At 41.7% G+C, this 27999-nt stretch overlaps 2 protein-coding genes across 3 annotated transcripts in view; one reads left to right on the forward strand and one right to left on the reverse strand.

Annotated features, from left to right (window-relative positions):
• Positions 1-12435, forward strand: part of mtrex (Mtr4 exosome RNA helicase) — a 27353-nt gene extending 14918 nt beyond the window's left edge. The window contains exons 15-27 of the mRNA XM_085793143.1: positions 212-337; positions 957-1107; positions 2841-3013; positions 3103-3171; positions 3252-3377; positions 3567-3677; positions 3778-3966; positions 5782-5945; positions 6838-6943; positions 8924-8980; positions 9073-9235; positions 10782-10886; positions 11737-12435. Coding sequence (XP_085649269.1) covers positions 212-337; positions 957-1107; positions 2841-3013; positions 3103-3171; positions 3252-3377; positions 3567-3677; positions 3778-3966; positions 5782-5945; positions 6838-6943; positions 8924-8980; positions 9073-9235; positions 10782-10886; positions 11737-11789 — 1593 coding nt within the window. The 3' untranslated portion in view covers positions 11790-12435. The remainder of the gene's footprint in view (positions 1-211; positions 338-956; positions 1108-2840; positions 3014-3102; positions 3172-3251; positions 3378-3566; positions 3678-3777; positions 3967-5781; positions 5946-6837; positions 6944-8923; positions 8981-9072; positions 9236-10781; positions 10887-11736) is intronic.
• On the reverse strand, positions 12228-27978 carry plpp1a (phospholipid phosphatase 1a). 2 transcript variants are annotated; one of them, XM_085793144.1, is made up of 6 exons: positions 27889-27978; positions 24434-24588; positions 21331-21611; positions 17718-17775; positions 15129-15305; positions 12228-13511 (listed from the first exon to the last, which is right to left on the reverse strand). In XM_085793144.1, the coding sequence occupies exons 1-6, from the start codon at positions 27944-27946 to the stop codon at positions 13392-13394; spliced, it is 849 nt and encodes a 282-aa protein (XP_085649270.1). In that variant the 5' UTR covers positions 27947-27978; the 3' UTR covers positions 12228-13391. The 2 variants fall into 2 exon arrangements, with proteins under 2 accessions (XP_085649270.1, XP_085649271.1); XM_085793145.1 differs by lacking the exon at positions 24434-24588 and adding an exon at positions 22771-22922 and having other exon boundaries at positions 12294-13511.
• Between the last annotated feature and the right edge of the window lie 21 nt (positions 27979-27999).

Below are 27999 nucleotides of genomic sequence, written 5' to 3' on the forward strand. Positions count from 1 at the left end.
AAACAATTCACTCCTATCATACATCATCGCATTACTTTTCCGCTCCATATTTAAATGTTTTTAGCTTCCTCTCTCTCTCTCTCTGGGCCATTTCCCTTTTCAGTTTTCGTCAGAACAACAATTATTTATCATGTTGCAGGTGGGAGAGAAAGTATTTAACTAACAAACCTCCTTCTCGTCTTCATGTGTTGTGTGTTTTCTGGTGGTTTAGATTACATCAGGTGAGTACATCCAGATGTCTGGGCGCGCTGGAAGGAGAGGAATGGACGACAGGGGGATTGTTATTTTCATGGTGGATGAGAAGATGAGTCCAGCTGTGGGCAAACAGCTGCTCAAGGTACAGTGAGTCTGGCTGCTCTGAAGCGTTTTTTTACCTTTTTAAGCTCAAGTTATTTCTTCAGAACCCAGCTACTAGTCATCCATTATATGTTTTCAAACAGCTTCAGTGCCTCAAGCGCTACAATCGTCCCACTATTCAACACATTTCCCTTACATCTCGTTGAGAGTTCAGTTGTCTGAAGAATTGACTCTTAAGTTGTTCCCTCTGCGGATCATCAGGTCGTTTTGAGCTCAACACTTGAGTTCACTGTCACAGAGAAGCCAGGGAGTCTCGCTCTTCTGTCTTTGATTTGACACATTTACAGCCGCGCTGCTATAAATATGTAGCTGCGCAGCTCTCGAAAGACGTCGCGTTAATGTAAAACTGTTTGTTGGCGCCGTCGCTGTGCGTAACTTCCAGGATCTCTTGGAGAAAGATGTTGAACACATATCTCTGGAGATTCAGAAGTCGTATTTGCAAAATGCTCCTCAGAGGTTAACTTTGGGGGGCGGTGACGTCGGCCTGCGTTTATCCAGAGTTCATACACTCTTGGCACTTTAAGGTCAAATGCGAACACTGCTATCAGATCCTGGTTAGTAGATTCTGATGTGTGTGTGTTTCTTCCTGTGCTATGCAGGGATCTGCAGACCCACTGAACAGTGCCTTCCACCTCACCTACAACATGGTGCTCAACCTGCTGCGTGTGGAGGAGATCAACCCAGAGTACATGCTGGAGAAGTCTTTCTACCAGTTCCAGCACTACAGGGCTCTGCCTGGTGTAGTGGAGAGTAAGTACTTCTCCACATGTAGCGCTTCACACTGCAGGTCACGGGAGGTAATAGAGGTTGAAGGAATATGGTTTATGGAGAAAAAAATGAACTGAACTGATTCTTTAGACCTTTTATTGGCTTGTGTTGCAACATGGATCTTCTTTAGTGGTTACTTCCCTGATTAGGATGAATCATTATTGCTATTGTGAATGATGTGAACTTCCTCCAGAAGCTACTCCAGATAAAACACAGTACTTGCATGTCGGCAAAATTCAGTTTCAGATGTTAAATGACAATTCCAGGCGAATTCAACTCGGGGGTGTATTTTCATATCATTTCAGGTCTAAAAGAATGAATCTGAAGATATTCAGTTTAATCGCTCCTGTTTTGCGGTAGTTGCGTCTGTCCCCGCATCGCCACGGCAGCAATGAATGGGAGTGGATGTAAGTTCCGCTGTTTAGGCTGTTTCCAGCCCTCAAAGCCGCATTTTTTTCCACAGACAGCGTCAGATGGAGACTCAAACATGCACCGAGAAGTTTATTTACTTCAAGCAAGCCGACATGTTTGTAAAACTAGATCTAATTCAAAGTCTCCCGGAGTCTCGCGCGAGACCCAGTTGCCGTGCTCGGTGTGTTCAGGTGCAGTGGGAAAAGCTCCCGTTTGTGTCATAAACACAGGAATATCAACTCTTTACTTGCTTCAAGTAAAAAAAACTTCTCGGCGCATGTTTGAGTAGCCACCTGACGCTGTCTGTGGAAAAAAATGTACACTTGAAGCAAGTAAAGAGTTGATATTCCTGTGTTTATGACACAAGCGGTAGCTCCTACTGCGCCTGAATACACCAGCACTGCAACTTCGGGCTCGCACGAGACTCCGGGAGACTTTGAATTAGATCTAGTTTTACAAACATGTCGGCTTGCTTGAAGTAAATAAACTTCTCGGTGCATGTTTGAGTCTCCATCTGATGCTGTCTGTGGAAAAAAATTGCGGCTTTGAGGGATGTAAACAGCCTAAACAGCGGAACTTACATCCACTCCCATTCATTGCTGCCGTGGCGATGCGGGGACAGACGCAGCTACCGCAAAACAGGAGTGATTAAACTGAAAATCTTCAGATTCCTTCTTTTAGACCTAAAATGATAGGAAAATACACCCCCGAGTTGAATTCGCCTGGAATTGTCCTTTAACATGCACTTACATAAACATTTATGTCACATGATCAAGTATATGATATGCTTCATGTAAGGTTGCAACTCAGTTTTTCTCGTTGCAAATAAATAGGCATTTTAATTTCCTTAGATTTAAAGTTAACCTATGAATATTTATATTTTATATTGTGTTAGATAGATAGATTCCAAAGAGAGGTATAAATTCTTGCTCAAACAGTTTCCTCTAATGTTGCAGCTGCAGTAGTTACATTGTGCAGGCGCACATGAGGGTGTTGGTATATGATGTAGTGGCTGTTCTCTTCCCTGCCCTGTGAGATTACTATTTTTGTATCTGTTTGTATGTTTTGCTATACTGTTTTCCCCTTGCATATATTCACGGATTCTTAATTGTATTGTACAAGTGATGTTTTTTCCTTGATGGACTCGGAAGAATAGACAATTTTGACTTAATGTTTGGACTCCAGGAAGAATAACTGTGTTAATGTGCTGGTGCTAATGGAGATCCAATAAATGAAATGAAGTGGAGAAACTTTCAACAGCCTAAACTGACATCTTCTGAACCCACCATTTATTTCTTGTGTAGAAATAAAGAAGCTGGAGGAGCAGTACCACGGCATTGAGATCCCCAACGAGGAGGGTGTTGCCACGTACTTTAAAATCAGACAACAGCTGGCAAAGCTGGGTAAAGAGATACAAGAGTTCATCCACAAACCCAAATACTGCCTTCCCTTCCTGCAGCCTGGGCGCCTTGTCAAGGTAGGACCTGACACATTTACACTCTGACGATGGGACGATAATTACTTACTTGTGCATATTTTTACACGATTTTTATTGTGATCCCACAGGTGAAAAATGAAGAGGATGACTTTGGCTGGGGGGTTGTTGTGAACTTTTGCAAGAAGTCTAATGTGAAGGTAAGTTCTCGTGGTGCTGGATGGAAAAAGTGTTTGTGAAACCATGAATGTGACTAATTTGCACATTTTCCACTGTTCAGACCGCTACAGACTCTGAGCCGCTGTATGTGGTGGAGGTTTTGGTCCACTGCAGTAAGGACAGCGTGAAAGACGCCGCGACCGAGGCCGCTAAACCTGCTGCTGCCGGAGAGACTGGAGAGATGCAGGTGGGTGAAACAAACACATGGAAACAAACATTGCACAAACAAATCCCCCCAAATGTCTTCACTTGATGCAAGTATAGTGGAAACGGGCTTAACAGATTCACATAACTGCTTTATTTTTTTCCATGGAAAATTGTTTAAAATTTGTCCAGAAGCTTTGCCACTGTGATTATAATCAGTGTCTTTGTCCAGGTGGTCCCAGTGATGCTGCACCTCCTCACCTCCATCAGCTCCGTTCGTCTTTACATCCCCAAAGACCTCAGGCCGTTCGACAACCGACAGCTCATGCTCAAATCTATAATGGTACAAAACGCAGCCATGTTGAAACGAAGATACTGAAACTGACAGCACAGTCTGAATTCTGACCCTCTCTTTTCTTTACCTCCAAACATTTCATCTTTAGGAGGTGCAGAAGCGTTTCCCAGATGGCGTTCCTCTACTCGACCCCATAGACGACATGGGCATCAAAGACCCTGCGCTGAAGAAAGTCATCCAGAAAGTGGAGGCTTTCGAGCACCGCATGTACTCGCACCCCCTGCACAGCGACCCCAACCTGGAATCTGTGTATTCTCTGTGCGAGAAGAAAGCTGTGGTGAGGAACTGTGTGTGTTTTGTTCGTGCTAAATGTCAAAGCCTATTGAAAGCTGAGGTGACTAACGGCGTTTGTTACTGTTGAATTATTAATATTTTTATCTTTCCTATTCATCTACATGGGCTATACCTTTTTGTTAGATGTCAATCTGTGACCTTTCTTTGTCTTTTCCTGTCAGACCGGTTGGCTTTGGCCATATATAAACTTATACAGACAAACACAGGAAGAAAGCAGTTGTACCATGACCACAGGGCCTCAACCTCACTCATACTTCCTTGTTCCATGTGGTTTTTTTTTGTTCTTACATATAAAAAGGTTAAGATTTTTTTAAAACTGCGAATCTATCTAGAGGTAGCTCAGAGAACTTCCTATGTTAACAATAACAGCGCTAACATGATGATGCTCAGCAGCAGCAGTATGAACTATGTTGACCTTTTTAGCTTAGTGTTTTAACGTGTTAACTAATCAGAGACTGGTCAGTTTTGATCATAAAGCAAAGAAATAGCAAATTAAAACTTTGATGTTTATATTGTTCACCTTTCCTCCAGCATAACCTGAAATAATTTCTATGACGATCAATCCAGACTAGAAAAGTACACGATGGGTACACCCTCTGAGGATCATGAATGTGTTTACAAAATAACATCCACTGGTGATGGACAGACTGATGGGGTGACATTGCCATCCACTGAATGGCTGCAGTGAAAAAAAGAAAAGGGAAAACCCACTAAAAATAAACAAAGTAAATTTGCAAACGTAGGGAAAGGTCCAGAATAAAAGTATTAAAGCTACTGATGATGCAAAATGTGCTGTGTAAATATTGCCTGTTTCTGGAAGTGAACAAATTTAACATTAGATCATAATTAGATCCTATAATTTAGGAAGCACCATATGAGTCCCTTCAAAATAAAAGTCCAAGTCTGTCCATTATGTCCTGTTTAGTGTTTATCATTTAGCCAATGTAACCTCTCTTAGTTGATAGTTTGGTTGTTGCAAAGACACGGTGTCATATATGCTAAACAAGCAGTTTGGGCGGGGGACCACAGGACCAGACTGTGTTTGACACTTTGCATAAACATTTACATCTCTCTGTGGTCTTCTGTGAGCTTGTGTTGTAAAATGATAGAGTATTCAGCACCGAGTAAACTAGATAACTTCACTTTATGTTTTAGTGGCAGCGTGAGGCTGGAAGCTGCTTTTCATTTAGCATCTCTTGTGCTTGTCCAGCCCTGATAGCACTCCTGCCTTATTTGATTAGCAAAGCAGCAGTTGATCACACCTTAACCACACACACACACGCACACACCATGGCAGATAATAGCCGCTCCTCCTGTGATCACTCAAACTGAAACACTTGGTTTCTGTGTATTTGGATGCGTGCTTGCTCAGCACCAGCTCCAAAATCTTTTTCTGCTCTCATCTGCATATGTCAGTGATTTCGTCATCTCACGTGCAGCCACTAGTTCTGAGAAGTTACACTTCCCGTGAGTAATGAACCATGCTGGTAAGATCTATCTTTGTCATTGTGTTTGCCTCTCTGGCCCAGAGGTGTGTTGTAATAATAAGGGGGTAAAGGTTGCAGTGGATAATGGACAGATAAGCAGGAAGATGAACATCTGTTGGCAAATAACCCGCATATTCTTCTCCATCTCTGTGTAATGTTTGAAAATAGCTCATGCACAGAACAGCTGGTACTTATCAAAGAGGTTTTAGTGCTTCTCTGGAAACCCAGGAAGAGTGTCCCCAGGTTACATTTTGTTCAATTCTGCATAGTCTTACAGTACGTGTATGTGTGTGTGCGTGTGTGTGTTTCAGATCGCAGCAGATGTTCGGACGGCAAAGCGAGAGCTGAAGAAAGCTCAGACCGTCCTGCAGATGGACAAGCTGAAGTGCAGGAAGAGAGTCCTGCGACGTCTCGGCTTCGCCAGCCCCTCCGACGTGATCGAGATGAAAGGACGAGTCGCCTGTGAAATCAGCAGGTAGGACAGGACGACACAGAAACCTGGGGACATTCATGATCATGAAGACGGAGAGAGGGATCATATCCAGAGCCTTGTTTCCCCACAGCATCTAAAGTTCATAACTTTTTAAGATTTGAACTGAAATTTGTTTTTCCAGGAACTTAGGAGGGCTCATGGAAATATTCTCAGAAAATCCTCCTAATTCCTAAGATCTGTTGTTACCAAGTGATCGGGGCCGCTGGTTTCTCATGTTCCACACAAACATAAACATCCAAACCAGATATGAATGAAACCAGTATGAGACTCCAAACCGGGACACCGATGTGTATTCAACCACCGATTGACACTGACAGTGAGAGCATGATGTTTGGATTAGCCAGCTGTCGCCACCGCCCGCAAATAGATGTCGTCTCAGGCTTTGTTTCAGTCTCATCCTGAGCAGAAGCAGATCACAGATTTGTCTGTTGGTGATGAAATGACTGATTCAGAGAAATATTGAGTGTTTAGTCTCAGTCTAAATCAGTGTTTTTCAACCTTGGCGTCGGGACCCCATGTGGGTTCGCCTGGAATTCAAATGGGGTCGCCTGAAATGTCTAGTAATTGATTAAAAAAAATTACTGAACTAATTATTATTCTTTCTATACTTTCACTTTCTCGAATATAAATCGAGTTCAAATATAATGCAGCATATAAAAATATCTGAACTGGCGCATCTTGATTGATGATGATAATCTGAATGACAGAAATTTGTGATGTCAAAATGGGGTCACGAGCCAAAGAAGGTTGGGAACCACTGGTCTAAATGTTAGTGCTGTGTTTATTATCCTGGTTTAGGTTTAGGGAAGTCTTCTGATGGCTGAAGTATGAGGGGAGATGTCACTAATAATGAACTCTGTGTTAATCTCTCCAGCGCCGACGAGCTCCTGCTCACAGAGATGATTTTCAACGGTCTCTTCAACGACCTGACGGTGGAACAAGCTACCGCCCTGCTGTCCTGCTTCGTCTTCCAGGAGAACGTACGAATAAACACATACATACACACACAGACATATATATAATTCCTCTAATTCTCCATACAAACAGATATGAAGCCTTTCCCCAAACACCGAGATAAACAGTTGATTCCCATTCCCACACTTTCGAGCTTCAGTCGCATTCTTGGCGTCTTCCCATGCTCTGCAAGCAAAACAGAAACCTGAGTTTGATGTGTGTGTTTGTCTTGCCTAATGATGCCTGTTCCCTCAATGAGGCAATCCAGCATCGGATGGTTTAACAAACCTTTTCTTTGGCTCCGCGTCGGCTCCGTCCCCTGAACCCTGAACGCATTCCTGTCTGAACTCAATCAGCGCCCCCCGACTGTCCTCGTCTCACTCCTCCGTTCCTGTCTCGGATGAAGAGAGAGCGGATGATGACAAGCAGCTGTCATGTTTGCAGCACTTTACTACTGTGTGTGTTCCTGTGTGCTCAGCTGTTGCCTGTCATCAAAGAGCACCTGCTGCTCTTCAGCTCCGGGTGACGGCAAACTGTGTGTGACTCTAAACCAGTGACTAAGAGTTTTGTGATAGATTATTGAACAGTAATAACCAGTGGAGTCATTCACTCATGTTATTTAATCAGATACTTACACTTTATACATATATTTACTTATGTATTATGCAACACAAACATCTTTCATTTATGACATGAAAAAAATGCTCACAGTTAGCAGATGAATGGATTTGCAAAACAATCATTAACTGTTTTATTAATCGATTGATTTAGTTCTTTTTAAAAAATTAAAGCCCCTGTACAGACTTTTCATTTAGTGTTGATTTTGGCGCCCCTGTGGACGAAAGCCGCGGAATGAAGACTGCATTTCTCACTGTCATGAAGATGTTTGTGTAGATTTGTTTTGGAAACGTCGGAAAGAAGACGGGACTTGCTTCTTTTTTTTTTAGCGGCGTAATGTATCTATTCATATCGTTTCGTCAGTGTTCCGACCCGACCATGCCTTCCAGAGGTATAGAATTAGACTACTTAGAAATAGCGTATCTTCACACTGACGGGCTCATTTGCTGTTGTAGGTAACAGAGACATATCAGCAGGAACCAGAGACTTTTCCGTATCCAGTTAAAGCAGAAGTAAGCGATCCGGTCGTTTTGGCTAATGCTGCGTTCCAGGCAGGCTTTTGAAACCGTAAGTTACGGCTTCAAGTCACGACTTATGACTTTGTAGCGTTCCAGGCAACCCACTCGTGTTTTTCCGACCTGTTTTACCTGTGAAAGTCACTATAACTTCCGACCCGTGAATTCGTACCAGATCGAACTGGTACGACTTCACAGGTCAGAAAAACACGAGTTACGAGCTGCCTTGAACGCACCATAACGTCTTGTCAGCCGACGGAGTTAGCAGCCCCCGCCCTCGTCATGGATCTATTGGTCCTCGTCCCTACGTCACCACATTCAGGCGCATCCCTTGGCTACACACACAGAGAGGACCGCCCCTTTATGCTGTTCTCTCTCCTCATTGGATAAAACTTGTAGGATACGAGAAAAGTTTTCTCCTCAGCTCAGAGCAGAGCAGAGGGACTGACAGACCCGTGTTTCAGTCCAAACACTCTATGTAAGTGATTGCTGTCGGAAGATATAACTATTTAAGACTTATATTAACACAAAAATATCGCTTACTTCTTCTTTAAAAGCTCCGTACAGGGGCTTTTAAAAAGTCATTCACAGTTCAGAGCCTCTTGAAAGTTGCTTTCCGGTTGTTGACTGTTTGAATGTCAGCAGCCTCGCTCTTCTCCTGTTGTTTACTATTTCCCACATGTCTGACCTCTGAGAAAAAACAAATCTAAACCACCACGAGCAAAACAGAAAGCTGCCGCCTTCTCAAACACGCCTTCCAACGGGTTTAAGTAGCAGCATACAGTGTTTTTTTGCCTGGAGCTCGCAATAAAGAGACCAAAACAAATGTTTGCAATTCGCTGTCACAACGTTAAATGTGGTTTCGCCCTCCAGGCCAGCGAGATGCCGAAACTGACCGAACAGCTGGCCGCACCCCTGAGACAGATGCAGGTGAGATAAATCATCCAAAACGTTTCTAAAAGTTGAGATTTGGTGGGAAAATGAGAACTGATTGTTGTTGTTGTTGTTGTTGCTGTGTCCAGGAGTGCGCCAAGCGGATAGCCAAGGTGTCGGCAGACGCCAAGCTGGAGGTGGACGAGGAGACGTATCTGAACCAGTTCAAGCCCCACCTGATGGACGTGGTCTTCGCCTGGACCAACGGCGCCACGTTCGCTCAGATCTGCAAGATGACAGACGTCTTCGAAGGTTGGTTACTACTGACAGGACAGGAAGTTGAAATGCATGTGTATACTGTTGGCATTTTGTCAAGTGTATGAGTTTTATGTATTTTAAGAAATAATTTAAAATGCATCCTTCTTTATAGCCTTGTTTATAACCCTTCTACTTCTTTATGCAAAGTTTGGTTTGTACTTCTCTACATACATTTCCAAAATAACATAAAAACAAAGAACTTGAACTACGTTGTTGAGGATTAAACTCTATTTTTAGACCCTGATCATGTTTCAGACGTGTACGAGTTGTGAACAGCTCCACCATAGAGACTTTTCCCCTCTAAACTTTGAAGATGGGGTTTTAATAATTGTTTGTAAGTCAATGAAGTTAAACTGCTCAGTGTCTCATAGAAATAAAAACATCAGGGTTTGGTAGTGTAACCTCAGAATGAGTACTTTCTTCTACTACCACTTTAAATACTAACGTTGTTTTACTTGGGTTTAAGGATCTGAATCATTCTTGCACTGCTGCCGAGCTACGGCATGAACTTTACAAAACCACTTCACCCTAGATTTCTCCACGGTCACTCACGCAGCCCCTCGGAGGCTGGAAGAGTTTCACTAATTGATTTATTATGTGTGGTTTGAGTTGAACCCAGTTCAGAGTCCATGGTTCTCCCCATAGTTTTCTATCTCTGACTCCCAGCAATGACCTCAGCTGTGAAATATTGGGTGTCATTGCAATAAGGTAAGTAATGCAGAGTTGGGAAACTGCGGGGAGTTTTAGATGTGCTCGTGCTCGTGCTCACGGGTCACATTCATGTTTGTGTGTGTTGACAACGGAGCCGGAGAGCTGTGACATGTCCAAAATCATTATTTTCAGTGTATTTTAATATCTACCCTCTTGTCTCGTCTTTCTGTTTAAATTTCAGGCTGCAAATTAAAAAACAGGTTGATTATAATCCCAGTGGGAGTTTCGTTGGAGGGGTTTTATTCTGTCACTATGTAGCAGAACAATTGGCACTTTTGCAAGAAAACAGTGATTCATCGATTATTCATTTACTGCTGGAAACTTCATTCTCCATATTGCGTTCTTTCCTCTTGACTAATCTCATGTTGCGTTCATGTTCAGCTGACCTGCTGTGCTCTTGACTAAGGTCTCTCTATACTATAATCACACTTAATTAGGAGAAACTGGGAGGTTGCCAGTCAAACGTACTCTTCTGTTTTCCTTATAATTAGTAGTAATTTGAAGTTATCTCCAGGAAACGTATTGGAAATGACGTACAAAGTGATTCATTACAGACCTATAAAACACATTATAAGGCAAGACTATCAAAGAGGATTCAGATGTTTAGGAAGTGAACTGTGGTCCCTCACAGCACCAACAATGTTAACCTTAAAATCAAACACATTCCTCCCCGATCTCCTTTTATCCCATGAAATATTCACTGAGAATCGATTCTGGACTGAGTCAGCTGATCTGCTTCATGGTTAGATTTTTATAAATGCGTGTCCTCTTCACACTCGCACACTAAACACCATGTGATGTGTGTGTGTGTGTGTCTTGTCTGGCGTAGGGAGCATCATCCGCTGCATGCGGCGTCTGGAGGAGGTGCTGAGACAGATGTGCTCTGCAGCCAAGGCCATCGGCAACACTGAGCTGGAAAACAAGTTCGCCGAAGGTAAGAGAGCTCGTTGTGGTTTCACAGGAGGTTGTTCACTGACATTTTAGATATTGAGCTGCCAAATGCCAAGGATTCACTGTTGTGAAGGACGTTTTCAGTTGTTTTCTATCCTGTTACCAGACACCACCATTCAAACCTACAAGGCAACAGTCTTTTTGATCTCTGTTCCAACCTTAATCTAATCTAGGTAACATTTTAAATTGGAAGATCAAAAGGCCAGACTGATTATAAGATTATACTGTATATATTTTGCTTTTCCTCTTCTATAGAATTAGCCTGCGGTGGTGTTTTTTTGTACAGAGCAGTCGGCCACAAGTCTGAACCAGCTCTGTAGCAACATGTGGATCCTAAATACTTCACACAAGTTGAACCAGGAGACTTGGAGCTGCCAGTCAGCCATGTTTAATTAGTCAGTGTAGCGTGATAATATAGTCCAGACCAAAACACACCTAAAGCAACGCAGTACTTCTCAGTTTCTTAAATGCAATTCACACGTCACTCAGTGTCCACTTTATTAGGTTCACCTGTTCAGTCTAATCCAGTCGACTTTTTACGACGCCTATAACGCTCAGTTCTTGTTGACACGGTTGCAGATGTGTTAATGAAATAATGCTTTAGTGACGAGGTCATCGTTAGTGACGTCGTCGCTCAGCGCTGCTGTGTTGCATCAAGAGGTGTTTCTGTGCGTTACACCCCCACCACACCTAATAAAGCGGCCACTGACTGTACAGCCTGACTTGTTTGTCCCCAGAGCTGCAAAATATATTTTGGTAAATTGGTCTTCACTGACACATCTGTCTCTGTTTTACACAAAGTTTCTTCATTTGTGTGTTTTTTTTTTTTGCAGGGATAACAAAGATCAAGAGAGACATAGTTTTTGCTGCCAGTCTCTACCTATAGTGGCCTTACAGCTTCCCAGCACATTGTGGCTGCTGGAGGACACACACTGTGTTGGGACTGGTAATTATGATTAACACAGATGGGATCTCCTGACCTGGACCTCCATTTGCTTCTTGGGGTCAAATTTTTGGTTCGTTAAATTGACTTCAGTTGGAAAAACAATTTGTTTTTTTAGACACTTTTCAGATTTTTCCCCCCACCAACTTACCTGAGTTTTGTCCTGTTGAGTTGTGTGTCCACGGTGATTCAGTTGTATTTAATGAATACGAGGGAGTCTACATTTGTCTGAGGATGTAAACATAAGTGTTTCTTTTGCATCTATATGACCAGAATACATTGAACAGTCACATTTTTATTGTTTTTTTTGTATGTTGTGTTTTTTTTTTTCCTTACATGAGCAAAGTGGTGCACAATAACAAACTAAATTGAATATCTGGCTGCGAAAGTAAACAAGTCATGCTTTAATATCATCAGTGATGGCTCATGACATAATACATCCAACACTTATCTTTCATTGGTGTTCATGTTAATAAGTAAAATGTCTTTTATTTTTACTTTTATTTTAGACATCTGTACATATTTTTTTCAATAAAAGTCTGTATGGTGATTTGTTTTTGTTTTTTTACATACAGATTATACAAAAGTACATTGTTGTCTATTCATTGATGTTTATATTAGTTCTTAGATACACAGGAAGCTGTGAGAGCAGCAGCAGCAGCAGTCCAGCAAAGGCAACACAGGACTTCAAACCGACCGTCGACTCTTCAACCGTCCAACCCAACATGATTCAAGTCGAAGCTTCCTCCTCGACCGCGTGAGGTTGGACGGTTGAAGGATCGGACGGCAGCGGTAGTGGCCTGGAGTCAGCAGCTCTACTTACGAAGCAGTGTCGCCCTCTGGTCTAGGATCAGCTTTAGACTCCAGCGCGCTCTCGCCTTAAGAAGCGAGCTTTCCTCTTATAATTAGCCCTTTGTTTAACACTGGACTTAAGGCAACGAAAGTGGTGAGACTCGGCGTCTCTCTTGAGGCTGGGGTTGTCCTAAAACTGACCCTAAATCAGATTGTTGAGCAGACTGACTCCAGGTCAGGAAAAGCACAAAGCGGGGTTACATTCACAGGTTTCCAACCTTCCCCTCCCCCTCCCTCCCTCTCTCCCTCCCTCCCTCTCTCTCTCAGCAGTGGTCAGACCCTTTAGTGAGTGCATGCAGGCAAGTCCTCCCACCGGCTCAGTAGATAGATGGTTCCCGTCCTTCCAGAATCTCTAGCCTCTAACCTACATCTGTTTCCATCACTTTAGCATATCTACAAGGGGTTGGACAGGTTGTCTCTCTCCACTTCCCTTTAATGGGGAATCTCTGGGTAAAATTATAAAGTCTTGAAATGTTAAACAGGCCTGAGGTGTAGCTTCCAAAAAAGTTCCTTCTGGGACGCACAGTCATCCACTAGCTAATCAAGTACTCCCCAGTGTAAATCCATGCAGGGTATCTGATGAGAATTTTGCGCAAGATGAAAGGCTAGAGAGCATTTGATCCTCGGTGTGCGTTTGGACAGAGTAGAGGTATCGTCATCCTCCTCCTCCTCCTTCTCCACCTCTCCATTAGCTTAGTTTGGACTCTCAAAGTGGTTTCCGTTCGTTGGGGTCTCCTGCAGAGTCGTGTGGGGGATGTCCGCCTCTTTATGAGCATCCTTACGGGGCTTGAAGAAGTCAGACACGAAGAAGACCTGCAAGATGGGACATAGATAGGAATAAATATTTGCATCTGTACTCTTTGTAGTGAAGTAATACCCATTTTGGGAGATTACAAGTTAGAGGAAGTCAAATCTATTTAAAGGGACAACGAGGAGTTTCTATTCGGTTATAAAAAAGTCTCACGTTAATGTGGATGAATCTCCGCTACCCACACTATTTCGATAAATATATCGTTCTGTCTCTATCGTTATTTTGTTATTATTAGTGGTGGTGGAAACGCTGGTCGAGCCGACCAGCGTTTCCTTCGTGGCGAGTCATGAGAATAACGCAGCCAAATCGCCGTTTATGGTCGGAACTACGACGGTATGTGAACCTCTTTGAACCTCTGACTTTAATTCTTGATGAATGAAAACATGAGTCTGTCTTGCGCCGGTCAAAGAATTTCACGGTGCGCGGAGGCTCATAAATGTAGTGTGGAAACGCTTCGCTTTTCCAAAACTCCTCGTTGTCCCTTTAACCTTTAGTTCTACACCTAATCACCTTTAAAACCACAGATACTTTAGAGGTGTGAATTAAAAAGCAGACTACTATATTTTCTCCAGAGGTTGGATTCAAATGACCAAGTTTTTATATTTCACTGTCAGGACACTTGTTATGTTTAATTTTCAGTGAAATATGTCGCTATTCTGCAACCACATAAAGGTAAAGAAAAGTCTGCAACACCAAAGGAGCTCCAATGTAATGACTTATTACGTTTCGAGCACCATCGGCTCTTCCTCAGATGTTACATGTTGTTCTGCTGTTCTGCAACCACAAACAGCAGCTAGTATTGCCATAGGCTAGTTCCAGACACTACGCTAAGCTAACCACAATTAATCACAATATTTAGAAACTGGGATACAGCCAAGTGCAATGCCAAAATCAACAATATCAGGGTTCTTACGGATCCTTAAAAAGTCTTGAAAGGCATTGAATTCATTAATCTAAAAACAAGGCCTTAATTGGCATTAAAATGTCTTAAATCAATTTTTCAAAAGTCTTAAAAATATTAACACATGATAAGTGGTATTTTATGGTTGTAATTAGTCTCACATCTCAAAATAATTGGTAACATTTCGACATAGAGAAGTTAGTGGCGGCCGTCAACGCTAAATTTCTCACCGCCACCAGCTCCCGAGTCAGTGTTTTGTTTTTTTTTCGGACTTTTTATGCATTTATTTTGAAAGGACAGCTGGAAAGAGACACAACCCAATGTTCATGTAGCAGTCACTTTACCTTGGATCACATAGGAAAGTGGGTAAAATTGTCCCTAACCCTATGTAATTGATGTGGGGTTTTTCTTTTTTTTTCTGCATTTGTGTTTATTATGAAGTCAGTCTTAAATTTAATTTCAAGTGGCTTTAAAAAAAGTCTTAAAAAGTCATAAATTTAACTTGGCTTAAGCTGTAGGAACCCTGAATATACATTTTTTTTGCATGTTCAGTCCTACTCACCAGCTTCTAAACTTGTCCTCTACTTCTTCTAGGAAGCAGAATTTCTAGTTCAACTGTTTGTTCCCTATTTGCCATCTAATAAAAGCCAAAACCTGTCTGTTCACCTTTCCCCCATTTTAAATTCAAAGCAACATCACAGGTAGAGCACTGACTCACCACCAGGATGGCCATGAGGGCGCCCTGCAGGAGTCCAGTCAGCACGTCGCTCCAGTGATGTTTATAGTCAGACACTCTGGACAGTCCGGTGAACACTGAGGCAGCAATCAGGAAAAACTGGAGTGTGGGTCTCAGCAGTCGTGCCCATTCAACCTGGAGTCGCGCCTGCAGATAGAGCTGAGAGAGAGAGAGAGACACGTTTTAAAGCTGTAATACACAACAGTGACACTGGCAACGGTTGCAAACAGGCCAGGGAGCATTAATGTAGATTTATTCAAGTGAATAATTATTGTAGCTGGAAGCAATCGTGCAAGAGTTACAGGAACTAACTCAACTCAACTTAACTCAACTCCTCTAACACACAAAGCACAATGCAGGAAAATGTCATATAAATGTCCCAGAACTCAACAAACATCCTCCTTTTTTAATATGGAGTTATCAGCACTACTATAGGCTTCCTTCTCTTTCTTTTAAAAGGTGAGGACATTTCCTCCAGGCCACATTTCAGTTCATTAAACTGACCTTGAAATGTGTATAAACTGCAGAAGCAGGATCTGTAATTTAACCTGATAATTAATAATCGCACCACCTCTGGAGCTGGATGACTTATCATGGAAACAATCTTTGGTCAGTTAAACATCATGTTCCATTGTGCCATAAAACCAGACTACATCACTTTGTTTGAATTAAAAACAGGGCGTGTCTCTTCTTTTTGTTTGAACCAAGGACAAACAAGTTTAGCCACTTCATCCAGATGCATGAATCTTTTCCTGTTATTAGTTCTTCTCTGACGTCATTTTCATTGGCAGTTGCAGGAAAGAAGGGCACTCCAGAGTATTTAGGTAAATGTTTAAATGTCAAGCTGCTGTTTCTCATTCTTGGACTTCCACCCCACACACAGAGGGAGAGCGAGCTCTATGCCGGTGCCAGGACTTTGTCCCTGTGTCTATTTATATCTGCTGGTGCTGAATGAATCAGCAGCCCGTAAAGTTTATCAGGGCCGGGCTCTGAACAAACACAACGATGCTGCAATGAACTGTCATCTATTCTGATCGTGACATAATCTTGAAGCGCTGCATTCAAAGGAATTGTATGGCATTTTGGTAAATAAGTTTACAAATTACCTGAACTATAACAGATTAATTTTCCATCTAATGCAATTAACAGGTCAACATGTTTTTAGTCAGTTGAAATATCATCTAGATACAGTAAACACAGAAAACTCTCATAGTAGGGAGGTTAAGCCCAAAAAATAGGCCATTGACTTCAAGTCATGATGCAAAGGTCCCCTTTGGCATGGAAGTACCTTAGGGTCATACAAATAAATCTATCCTAAGACACAAGTGAGATCACACTTAATAAGGAATGTTCAGCTTTTATGTACATATAGGGAAGTTTAGGTTCGCAGCTCCCACATAAAGCATATGATTAGGACTGACTTATTTCACCAGCGCAGTATAGCTGGCTAAGATCCTCTCTCAGAGTAATGCTGAGAAACTGGTAAGCTTCATTATTTTGGTAGATTTTTACTTTTGTGAATGCTTGTTAATGCTCATCTTATCAATCTCATGATGTTACAGTATCTTTATTTCTTATATTAAATTAGCCATAATGGAATGTCTTGACTGGACTTTATGCTTCCTATGTCAGTCCACCCTACAGATTGAAAGGTATTAGATCCCTGTTCATCATTCAAACTGAGAAACAATCCTGAAATATTGCAATCATGTCACAAATAAGCTGTAGATAACATCCAGGAGCTGAAAACATTGAGGTTTATATGGACATTCTAAATGGAATGTGCTTTTAACATGCGTTTTCTCAATTAAAAAAAGGCATTTTAAAAACGTGTTTATTTCGGATACAAAGTGTGATCTCACTTGTGTCTTAGGATAGATTTATTTGTATGACCCTAAGGTACTTCCATGCCAAAGGGGACCTTTGCATCATGACTTGAAGTCAAAAGTCGCTTAACCTCCCTACTATCACAACCAGCCAAAATTAAAAGCTGGCATGGTTATAGACTCGTTTAGTCTTGTTAAATTATAAAACTACTGTATACACTAATACAACTTCCTGACAATGGTAAACAGTACCAATCACAAAACAATGGGTTCGATCCAAAAGTTCAAAGGAACTGTGGCATTCTGGGAAATTATTGTTTGTATGCTAAATATGAAGCTAAAGCCAGTAGCCTGTTATCTTAAATTAGTGACAGTAAACTACAGGTCATTACATCTCTAATTACATGTTATATCTTGGTTTAATCCAATTAGATTAGTTTTAGACAGTCGTTACCACTGTTCCCACTGTTTTCAGTCTTTATGCTAACCTACTGCAGCCAGGCCGTGGCTACATCAATCGGACAAGTATGAAAGTGGTATTCATTTTCTTTTAGATTATCTTTAATAAGATTATTAAATAAGATTTAAAGAGATTATCTTTTGATTATCTCTTAGCATTTTGCACAGTTGCATGATATAACAAAATCAAACAAAGAAAGAAATGGGATCTGTTATTTAACAGTGTTCCAGTAAATGTATGGACTGATTTAACTGCAGATCAATAGTATCTGGTGCAGGTACTTACTGCCAGGAACAGCATGCAGTACATGGAGAAAGAGGAGTGTCCAGAGTAGAAGGACAGCCTGCAACGGAAAGACACAAAAAAACAGCTCAACATTTTTGCTCTGCACGTACTTGATTCAGTAGAAGACACAGTGACACATCTTGTATTAATATACTGGTCACAATTAGTCAGTTACACCGGTAACAAATTGGGTTGATGTTTGCAGTGTGATGTAGTTGTGCGTATATGATGAGGTGGATTTAAGTCACCCACGTCCTCCCCTGCCCTGCTGCTTCCTGTTTATAACAACAGCGCTGTGTTTTTATTACTGTTGTCTGCAGCAACAGACATGTGTGCACCACCAGTGTTGTGTTACTGTACACAGGCTTATTTGGTGCGTTATTCCACTCTGGCTCTTGATGAGGATTTGAAGGCTGGAATGAAATAAGGTGTGTGTATTTTCAGAGTCTGGACAGCGCTGTTGTTGACCCAAACACCTGCTGCCTGTTCCAAGAAGGGGGTTTACTGACTAATCCAGATATGTTTTCAAAGTAAAACCCTAAAACTAAAGATTATATTTGTTCTGGGGTCTTATAATAAGCCTGCTGAAAAGTACACCTATATAAATCGGGTTATTAAGCTCACTGTTAGCAGCCATGCTAGTCATACTGGTAGTCAACAGCAGCACTGTTGGTCACTTTGTTTCAAATGTGACATACTGTATCTTAAAGCAGAAGTAAGCGATATTTTTGTGTTAATATAAGTCTTAAATAGTTATATCTTCCGACAGCAATCACTTACATAGAGTGTTTGGACCGAAACACGGGTCTGTCAGTCCCTCTGCTCTGCTCTGAGCCCAGGAGAAAACTTTTCTCGTATCCTACAAGTTTTATCCAATGAGGAGAGAGAACGGCATGAAGGGCTGTGTGTGCAGCCAAGGGATGCGCCTGAATGTGGTGACGTAGGGACGAGGACCAATAGATCCATGACGAGGGCGGGGGCTGCTAACTCCATCGGCTGACAAGACGTTATGGTGCGTTCAAGGCAACCCGTAACTCGTGTTTTTCCGACCTGTGAAGTCGTACCAGTTCGATCTGGTACGACTTCACGGGTCAGAAGTTACGAGTGGCCGTTATAGTGACTTTCACAGATAAGCAGGTCGGAAAAACACGAGTGGGTTGCCTGGAACGCTACAAAGTCGTAAGTCGTGACTTGAAGCTGTAATTTACGGTTTCAAAAGCCTGGCTCGAACGCAGCATTAGCCAAAACGACCGGATCGCTTACTTCTGCTTTAACATATGAAATGAATTGGATTTCAATTGAATTTATAACTTTCCATCTAATGCAATGAACAGGTTGACAAGTTTTCACCTAGTCGAAATATCAACTATAAACAGACAAAACTGTCACAATCAGCTAATATTGAGTGTAATTACAAAAATACTGGAGATACTAACATGACTTCCAGACAGTGGTTAACAATGCTCATCACAAAACAATGATTTCAATCCAAAAGTACCATAAGATACTGCTGTGTTTGTTATTTAAAACATGAGAACAGTTTAGCAGATCACCATGAAATTTTAAATATCAGGTTTGTGATTAAAACTCATCAGCTGATCATTTCTTGATGGAGAACAGGCCCCTGCTGGCTGATTAAATTGCCTTCTCCATTGGTAACCATAGCCACATCCTCTGTGCTATCAGGTTAAAACTGCAGCTTGCCGAGACCCACTGAGAGTCTGTTTATTTCTATTAGGATGAAATATCTAATGTCTCATGATGCCTCTGCCTAACAAGAAAGCTAATCAATTTCAGGATGCACTAAACCTTTGAGCACCTACAGCATTTTTCTCTTTTATATGAAAACAAGCAGACAGCTCGGAGGCTAGGCTTCCTCCTCTCTCCAATGAAAGTTAAACTAAGCGGAGGGAGGAATCATATTGCTGTAAGATGATCCAAAGCAGGCCACCCCACACAACCTGCTGTCTGCTGTCCTGCTGCATTCACCAGCTCTATTAGTGACAAGCAGACCATCCCTAAACACACACACACAAGGAGAGACAGAGAGAGAGAGGAGCTGGAAATGAACTATTTCCTGACTTGAAAGCCGTGGATATTTTTCCTCGAATAAACCGGATCTTTATCTTGGCCCTGCTGATACAGTAGATGTTTGTCCCTTAAGCTTCATTAAAATTAAAAAAAAACAAAAAAAAACACACAGAGACCACAAAGTAGCATTGGGGCTGCAGGAAGTGTTGCACCACACCCTGGTACTGTAAATGTTCAGCAGATAACCCACAGCAGACTCACGGAAGAGACTGGGTAACATACATGCACACTAACCTATAAGTAGAACTGCCTAACCTTTAAAAAAAAACAGAAGAGTAAAGTAGAAAGCTCCTTGTGTCCCATAATAATCCTTATAAGACCTTAAACAACTGGCACAGCTGAGTCACTATTATTCAGGCCTCTGCTTCTAGAATTACTGCTGCTCTCGGTGGTCGTTACTGCACCAGGACGAGAGGTGGATATCCTCTCCTCCCTCCATGCTTCCTCCTGCTCCGAGCTGATAAGGAACGGAAATCATAACCAAAACAAGCTCTACATTCCTGCAATATCGCTCCATTCCATGACGTCCAGTTTAATGAGCCACAAACCCCACTCTTGATCCTACTAAAAACATCCTCTGTGTGTACATATTAACTAGAAACTCAGCGTGGCATAACTTCACAGGGGCAGTCTAGTGCAATCCAAACAAAATCTTTTTTTTTTTACACACTTGTAAATCAATGACTGAGACAATAAGGAAAGAACGTACTTTAAAAAAAGAAGTCAATAACTCAAAACAGTTGAAACAGCACAATAATAATTTTAAAACAAAGCTACAAGCCTCTCACTTAACCTCCAGTAACCTTTAGCTTATCACAGCAACACACACGTGGCTGCTACCTGTTTTCAATTCCTCATAACAGCTGTTCCATAAATTCTCCCTCCAACCGAAATGCCAGGATTTTTTTCCTCTCAAATCAAAGCGATTTTTCCTCTTTTAAAAAAAAAGAAAGAAGGTAGTCTCAGGTTATAAATTACTTTTAACTCTATACATGGTGTCACTCTACATTTTAGAGTATTTCATGTCTTTTAAAAGCAATGATTTTGTCAGATGTGATCATGTTTTCTCTCAGATCTTTCTCTTTTTGTGTTTTTCTCTCATGTTATCATGTTTAGAAAGCAGATTATAATCTTGAGCACTTTATTATAGTAGATCAAAGGAGAAAACCATTATATAATTATAAATACTGACACATTCAACCATCGCCCTTTGTACTCGCAGCATGAGCGTGTTGCAAAACAATGCGCTCATTAATCTATTGAGCAACAAAATAAGAACCTGAAGTGGCACAAGTTTCAATTTTAATTTGAGGGGTAAAAGCTTCAGCAGCAAAGTCGATAAAAAGCCTTTCAGCACTTTCTGCTCAGAATCAACTGTGTGACGTGTCTCAACACCTTTATCAGCCTCTGACCTTCTCTCACTGAGTGACAGCAGTCAAACGATGCTCAGGGATACGTCAGGGAGAAAGTCAACCTCAAACAATAACATGAGGAGTTCATACAGACGTACAACGGCACCTACCTGCCCTCGTTGACCATCGTCGAGTCTCCCTGGCACGTGAAGTCTTCGATGTAAGCCCCCGGTGTACAGTTGATGAGCTTCCAGTCAGGGTTGCAAACATGCAGGAAGTGCGGCCTGAGCCGACCAATGGAGTACTTGGCTATGTCGGTCAGAGACTGGCTCATGGCGGCACCGAAGAGGAAGGTACCGACGGCTTTGTAAACACAGGCAAGGTAGCTGCCGAAAGTCGACTTGGATTTGATGCGATTGAGATAAACTAAGAGGCACTCGCCAATGATCATCTGTGAAAGGGGGAGGGGATAGAGAGTTAGAGGTCTGCACAGAAACACAAGATGCCAAACAACAACTGAAAAATGCAAGTGAGTGAAATCTATACCACATCAGAGCCAGCAAGATTCCCTAATCCCATCAGCACTATTTTCATCTAAAATAATGGGTTTGATGTTGAAGTATTCAGATTATTATGGAACAGTTTTTGGGAAACACCCTTGCCCAGGATAATTTGAGACGGATATCACATTTCATATGGGCGAATATGGAGCCTCAGTCTTCTCACCTAATTCTGGGCACAAACAAGCTCATAAACTACTGTAAACTGTCTTACTATCCCTTTAAAAACTTTCTCCTAAAACACTAGTATAATTTTACAACTGTCCGTGCTTCTGCTTGCAGGTTTCAAAAGCTCATGACCACAGGATGATGTCCACTTAAAAAGCTAATTATGTGTAATTTAGTTTGATCCTATAGTTTAAAGTGAGTCATGCCTCCTGTCAGATCTCATATTTGACCTTGTGCAGTGTTCATAGCGATGTGCGATACGTCAGAGGAGTGACTCATGAATTCCCCACGTCGGTTGTGGTTGTCGTTGAGTAACGCTGCCATAAGATAACAGCCCTTAGGACTCAGACACATATAACATAAAACGGGCCTGCGTGCTCTCATGTAGCTTTATAGAGGTAACAACATCTGGGTAAAGGTTGAAGGTAGCTGTTTACTGTAAGTCTGTATTTTATGTGTTTACAATGGAGGTTGACGGTCGGCTTTATTTGATTCATCTATGGTGGTGTGGAAAGTTTCACTGTTCTCTACTCTAGTGTCGTCTGGTTTTTGTCTGCAGACCAATCTAATGGAGATAAGTTAGAGTTTATGTTTCACGTTCTGGAAGCCAAAGAGTTTAGAAAGCAGTTTGTACCACATGCAATTAGGAGATGACGCCACAGTTAATGATGGTGATGGCTTATGCAAGTAACTGACAACACATACATTATCACGAAATAATGTACAGTATACAGCAGCAACCATGCATTAAGAGAAAAGAGGGAAGTGAAGAGTGTATAAGTGGATCCAGAGATAAGCAGCAAACACAAAAAAAGGGAGGGAAGATGAGAAAACGTGAAGTAGCATTCAACCGTTAGCAGAGAACAAAACATATACACTTACAGTGAGTACTGTGACGGGAATCATGACACCTCCTAACAACTGATAGGAAATGGTGTCGTCTTTAAGGGGGTACTTGATTGTATCGTCATTACAGAAAAAGCCCCGGCGGAAAGGACTGTGCCGCGAAGTGAGTATTGCAAATGGGAGTCCAGCTAGCAGAGAAGCAATGAGAGAAAATACAGGTTACAAAAAAAAGACGTCACCGGGTCTCAGACCGCGACACATGATGCAAAGCAGGAGACGGCAGCCGTGTGAGTGGGTCACACCACAACGCTGCATCCCCTGCAGATATTAATGAATGGTTAAGTGCTGGCACAGATTAGGTTGAGTTCATTAGACGATGTTAATATAGAAGAGTTAAACTTTAGAGAAAACAACAAAAAAAGACATTTCTGAGCAGGTTATTGAGGAGTGAGTCCTGTTATTTTCTCCCAGGCTGTGATGTGATGTGGTGCAGCAGCTGTCAAGTGTGTGTGAAGGAGCAGTGGTCTCACACACAATACGTGACTGAAACTCCCACATTTACTCATGTTTTTATCCATTTCCTCTTGCTGCTTCTTCTCAAGCTCTAACCGCAGTCAACTGAATTCCCACACCTTCATCTGACAGACAGCGAATGGTTCAAATCTAAAATGACACCAATTCACATGAGATTCAAAATAAATCCATCACAGATCGAGATCACGATTACTTGTGATGCATTAAAGACTCTGTGGAAGAGATAAAATCACTGACGCACACACAAGCAAAAAAAAAAGAAAGCAAAACCCGCACACCAGCAGCAACTTTCTGCCTCTGTCATTCTCTGAAAACAATCGCTCTGGTCCAGAGGAGCATTCCTGCTATTTTAAGGAGCAGAGCGGGACAAAGCACGCAGCCTGCGTGTCTGTTGCACTAATTAACAACAGTGACAGAAAGTTCTCCCAAGTGATCGACATAAAAAACAAAAGAAGCAGCAGAAGAAATAAAAGCTTGGCGTTATTTCATATCATCCGCATTTTGATGAATTTGCGGTTTGGATCTTTGGTACGAGGTCGAGTCGGAGTGTTTGGTCGGACCAAACGTTCAGTGCTGGACTACTGATGATCCAACAGCTGATTAAAATGTGTTATTTTTGGCAAGATGTTGGTGAAACAAATGTACTCTTTTACTCTTTAATGTGTCTGTAGTGACTTTGTATTTACTCTATGGCTGTTTTTTCTTAGTTTTGTCTTTAAGTGGACATCCTCCTTCCCCCTGTGGGTGAGCACCAACAAGGCCACAAACCTCACGCTGGGCAGGAAGCAGTAGCAGAACGAAACCAAACCCACTGTGCATATTTTGGTTTGAATGGAGGCAGATGTGCCTTTGTACAAATGGAGGGAGCTACTTATTGTGAACTCTGAATGAGGCTCTGGAAGTGTGTCAGTTCTGAACTTACTGGTCCTGCTGGCTCTGTCAGATATTTCTCACATCAGTAAAAACACGTTTAACTAACGACAATTATTTCTGTTTTCCAATACAGGTGTGCTGTTAAACCCTCGCACATGATATAAGAGGGCCTGGCACACCCTGGGATGGTTTAACGCTACTATTAACACCTATGTGTGTCAAGTCTACATATTTTCTACAAGACAGATCATGTATCTATGTCATTTTCTACTTGGTTTTGTTTCCTACTTACGCAGCTAATGGGCAGGGCGAAGCCCACAGTGTAGAGCACTGTGGAGGTGATTGTGCTGTGGTGGAAAGGGTACTGGATGCTGTCGTCGTTACAGAAAAAGCCCCTCTGGTAGGGGCGGATCTTACCCAGGTTAAAGGCCGCCAGAGGCAGACCTCCTGTGGACGGAGATCAGGGAGGTCAGAGGTCAAGAGAGACACAGCAGAGAGAAGAGAGGGTGCTGAAAGAAAAGCGTTGAGGTCTTCAAGTCTGTCATCTTTCTGGAGGAAGGGACTCTGGTGATTTAGCATCGTGACAAATGGGAGAAAGATATAGATATGTATTTTTTCACAGAAATTTTTGACAGAAATGAGGGACCACAACTTTGCTAGAAGTTGATTTAAAAGATTAGACTGGTGTCATTCTGTGTGTCCGCCAATGAACCCAATGAAAATACCTAATTCCAACTGAATACAGAAAATAGAAGTAGAAATAATTTTCTTAAACAGTTGGACGATGAAGATTTTCACCAAATGTTTCAAATTGGACCAAATTCTGTATTTGTTGGGGGCTTTTTTCAGCTGTGGATGTATTCACATTTGATCCATTAATGATAATTTATGACAGCAATGTGCAGTGATGCATAGAAACATATCACCCACTGCTCTAACAGGATTTGGATACATGGACAAAACTTGTTCGTAGCATCAATTCTTTGTTTCTTTTGGCCTTTTCATAACATTTTTTCATAGCCAGAAAAGCATAAATTATTGCCCGCCTTATCCTTGAGTCAGAAAATGTGTATTTCTAGGCTAAGTGAGATGTATTACACAGTAAAAACACTCAGCAGCAATGACTTCATCACTCCAACAAAATATGACGTTATCTTTGGCTGGTTTTTCAACAGGGAGGCTTGTTGTTGAGAAGTGTTTTTCGATGGTGCCTTAACTCAAACTGGTGTGAGAGGAGCTGTGGACATAGCTTAACACTCCCTACAGATAAAGATAACAGATTATGCTAAATAGTTTTGACAGTTCAAAGTCTGAGTTTAATGCAGCTGTCATTTCTCTGGCTGTTTGGCCCATTTAGCCCATTGTACAGTGGGAAAAAAACACAGTCCTTTATCCACTCGAGCAGAACACGGACGGCGGCAGATAACGCTCAAATGACATCACGCGAAGATGCACCTTCGCCCACGAACTGCCTACATGAACGACTTATTAACTCTTCCTGGTATTTTTGCTCCGCCCGTCATTGACCCATGCAATGCAGCAGCTGTTGACACCGTCAGCTGTGCCATCTTGGGTTGACTGGCTACAACAGCTGGAAATGACCAAGTGTCGGGACAGAAACGCGCCGACAGGAGGCCAACAGGAGGACCCCACCCCCCAGAGACATTTTCTAAATGCAGTAAACAGCAGCGTTGCTCTTTGATTTTGCTTCTTCATCTGCTGAACTCTGAAACTATAAACTCAACAACACAAACACAAGAACAGACAGAAAAAAAGAAAAAGAAACATGTGGGTATTTTAACATAATATTTCCATTGAACATTTAACAAGACTCATTGGCAGCCTGCAGTCTACTCTGATAATTAGGCTATACCCTTCAGAAAGTGATTAAAAAAAAAAATCCCTTCTATTCAATTCAAGTTATGCTCTTTTCTTAATTCATGTATGTGCATGTTTGGTGATATGCAGCTGTGCATGACTGATGCAGAATAACCAAGTTTGCTTAACTGCATCAGCCCAGCAGCACACACAGTCTGCCCAGTCATGCTGCATCACAACGCACACGTGCTGCTGTAAGGCGCTTACTACATTATGTAATGTAAAATAGAGCTCTAGCCTCGAGAGTTCAATATGTCAAAGACCCAAAGTGTTTAGTTTTTTTTACTTATTGTGAATTTTGACTCTGACTGTGCAGAATGATGCTCAGTAAGAGAAGGACTCATGTTAAAGCTTGAAGTTCACAACTAGTCTGGAAGCCAAATATGCAACATCATGTACAAGTGTAAACCTAATGTCACAGAGAATGGACTTTACGGTGGCAAGTAGTTTTGTTTCCTGTTTTTCCAATGAGATTCAGTAATTGTTTCACTGAACCTTTCGTGTGAAAACCACCTCAGACGTATCAGATCAGTATTTCTATAGGGCTTAAAGACTATGTATACAGTATGTGCATGGGTTCTTTATGTGTCAGCTGAGGACTTTGTGAGGGAAAGCTGTAGAAGTCACGATACGAATGAATCAATAATTCATAATTAGATTTAAAGCCACAGAGACAGTGACTGTGTCTACGCAGCAGAAGGAAAACAGAGCAGCCCTGTGAGCACTTTCACAATGATTCCTATAATCTAATACATAAAGACTTGGCTGGCTGAGAGAGAGATTACAAAATACTCTCAGCCCCATGTGGGAACAGTGGAGGAGCCCGCCATTTACTGGTTTCAGACCACAGACAGCTGTGACAGTCACGACACCCACAGGAAGTAGTGGCATTTATGAGAGGGGCACAGCAACCTGCTCAACCCATGGAAGAAGATATAATTATATTGTGCCTTAAACCCTCTCAAATATGCAGATGTGATGCTTTTACATTGTCATGCATGAGTCACCTTTTGGATTTTAGGCTCGTGCTCAGGCAGAACAACTGATCTGAAGACAGCACCTTAGGCTTTCGGAGCTTGGAGTCTCTCTATCTCTCAGTGTTGTTGTGACATATTATGGGCCAAACAACTAATCAATTACTGAAGAAAACAATCAGCAGATACGATGGTAAAAAAAAAAAAGTATTTAGTTGCAATTAAAATCAATTTGGGTAGAAATTATCTTATTTACAGTCAGGTTTATATGCTTCAGTTTTCACTATATGAATGAACTAAACATTAGTCAGTGAATTATTACATAATGAAACATTGCATAACAGAGCAAGTACAATATGACTGATATAGTCATCCTGATGATAAGAATTATTGCAGGAGTGTGCTGTGTTCAATGTGTAATCACAAACTGTTGCACACTGCAAGTCGGCATCATTATTAACCCTTTGATTCCCGTGAGCGTCTTTAAACCATGGAAAAGACTTTGGAGAGGTTGTCATTTGCATACAATGGAAACAAAGAGCAGCTCATCATTCTTCATTGTAATGAGGAAATAAATCAACAGCAACCATCGATACCAATGGGAAAGGCACTAAATCGATAGACTATCACAGGTGATTTAAAAAAAAAAAAAAAATAGTGATAGATTAGTGAATCCATTAGAGGTTAAAATAAATATTAAGTCAAACACAGTCACGTCTCAGTGTAAACACACTCGCGAGCTGCTCAACATTCACCACTCCCTTCACGTGACAAGCTGTTATATATCCGAACAGTAGGATTAGACTATATCAATACACAAATCGGATTATAAATCAATAATAGCAGCAGCAGCAAGAAAACAGTCAGCAAAAAAAGAATAGGTTTAAGGACATACCTAGGATCAGGCAGGCTATGTCCAGCAGGACAAAGGGGATCCCTCTGGTCTCGAACATGTTTGCTCTTGTCTGTCTCAGAGTCGAGTCCCCGGCTCGCTGCGTCCTGTGCT

Source organism: Trachurus japonicus, chromosome 12, assembly GCF_045865225.1.
Source record: "Trachurus japonicus isolate A0001 chromosome 12, Traja_1.0".
NCBI lineage: Eukaryota > Metazoa > Chordata > Actinopteri > Carangiformes > Carangidae > Trachurus > Trachurus japonicus.

What these genes read in the sequence shown, in the direction of transcription:
- plpp1a (XM_085793144.1), bottom strand. Translation starts at nt 27,946, where the DNA reads ATGTTCGAGACCAGAGGGATCCCCTTTGTCCTGCTGGACATAGCCTGC. An exon ending in TCGCCCTGCCCATTAGCTGC is followed by an intron (nt 21,612 to 24,433) that starts GTAAGTAGGAAA and finishes CCCCTTTCACAG; the next exon opens with ATGATCATTGGCGAGTGCCT. An exon ending in ACGATGGTCAACGAGGGCAG is followed by an intron (nt 17,776 to 21,330) that starts GTAGGTGCCGTT and finishes TTTCCGTTGCAG; the next exon opens with GCTGTCCTTCTACTCTGGAC.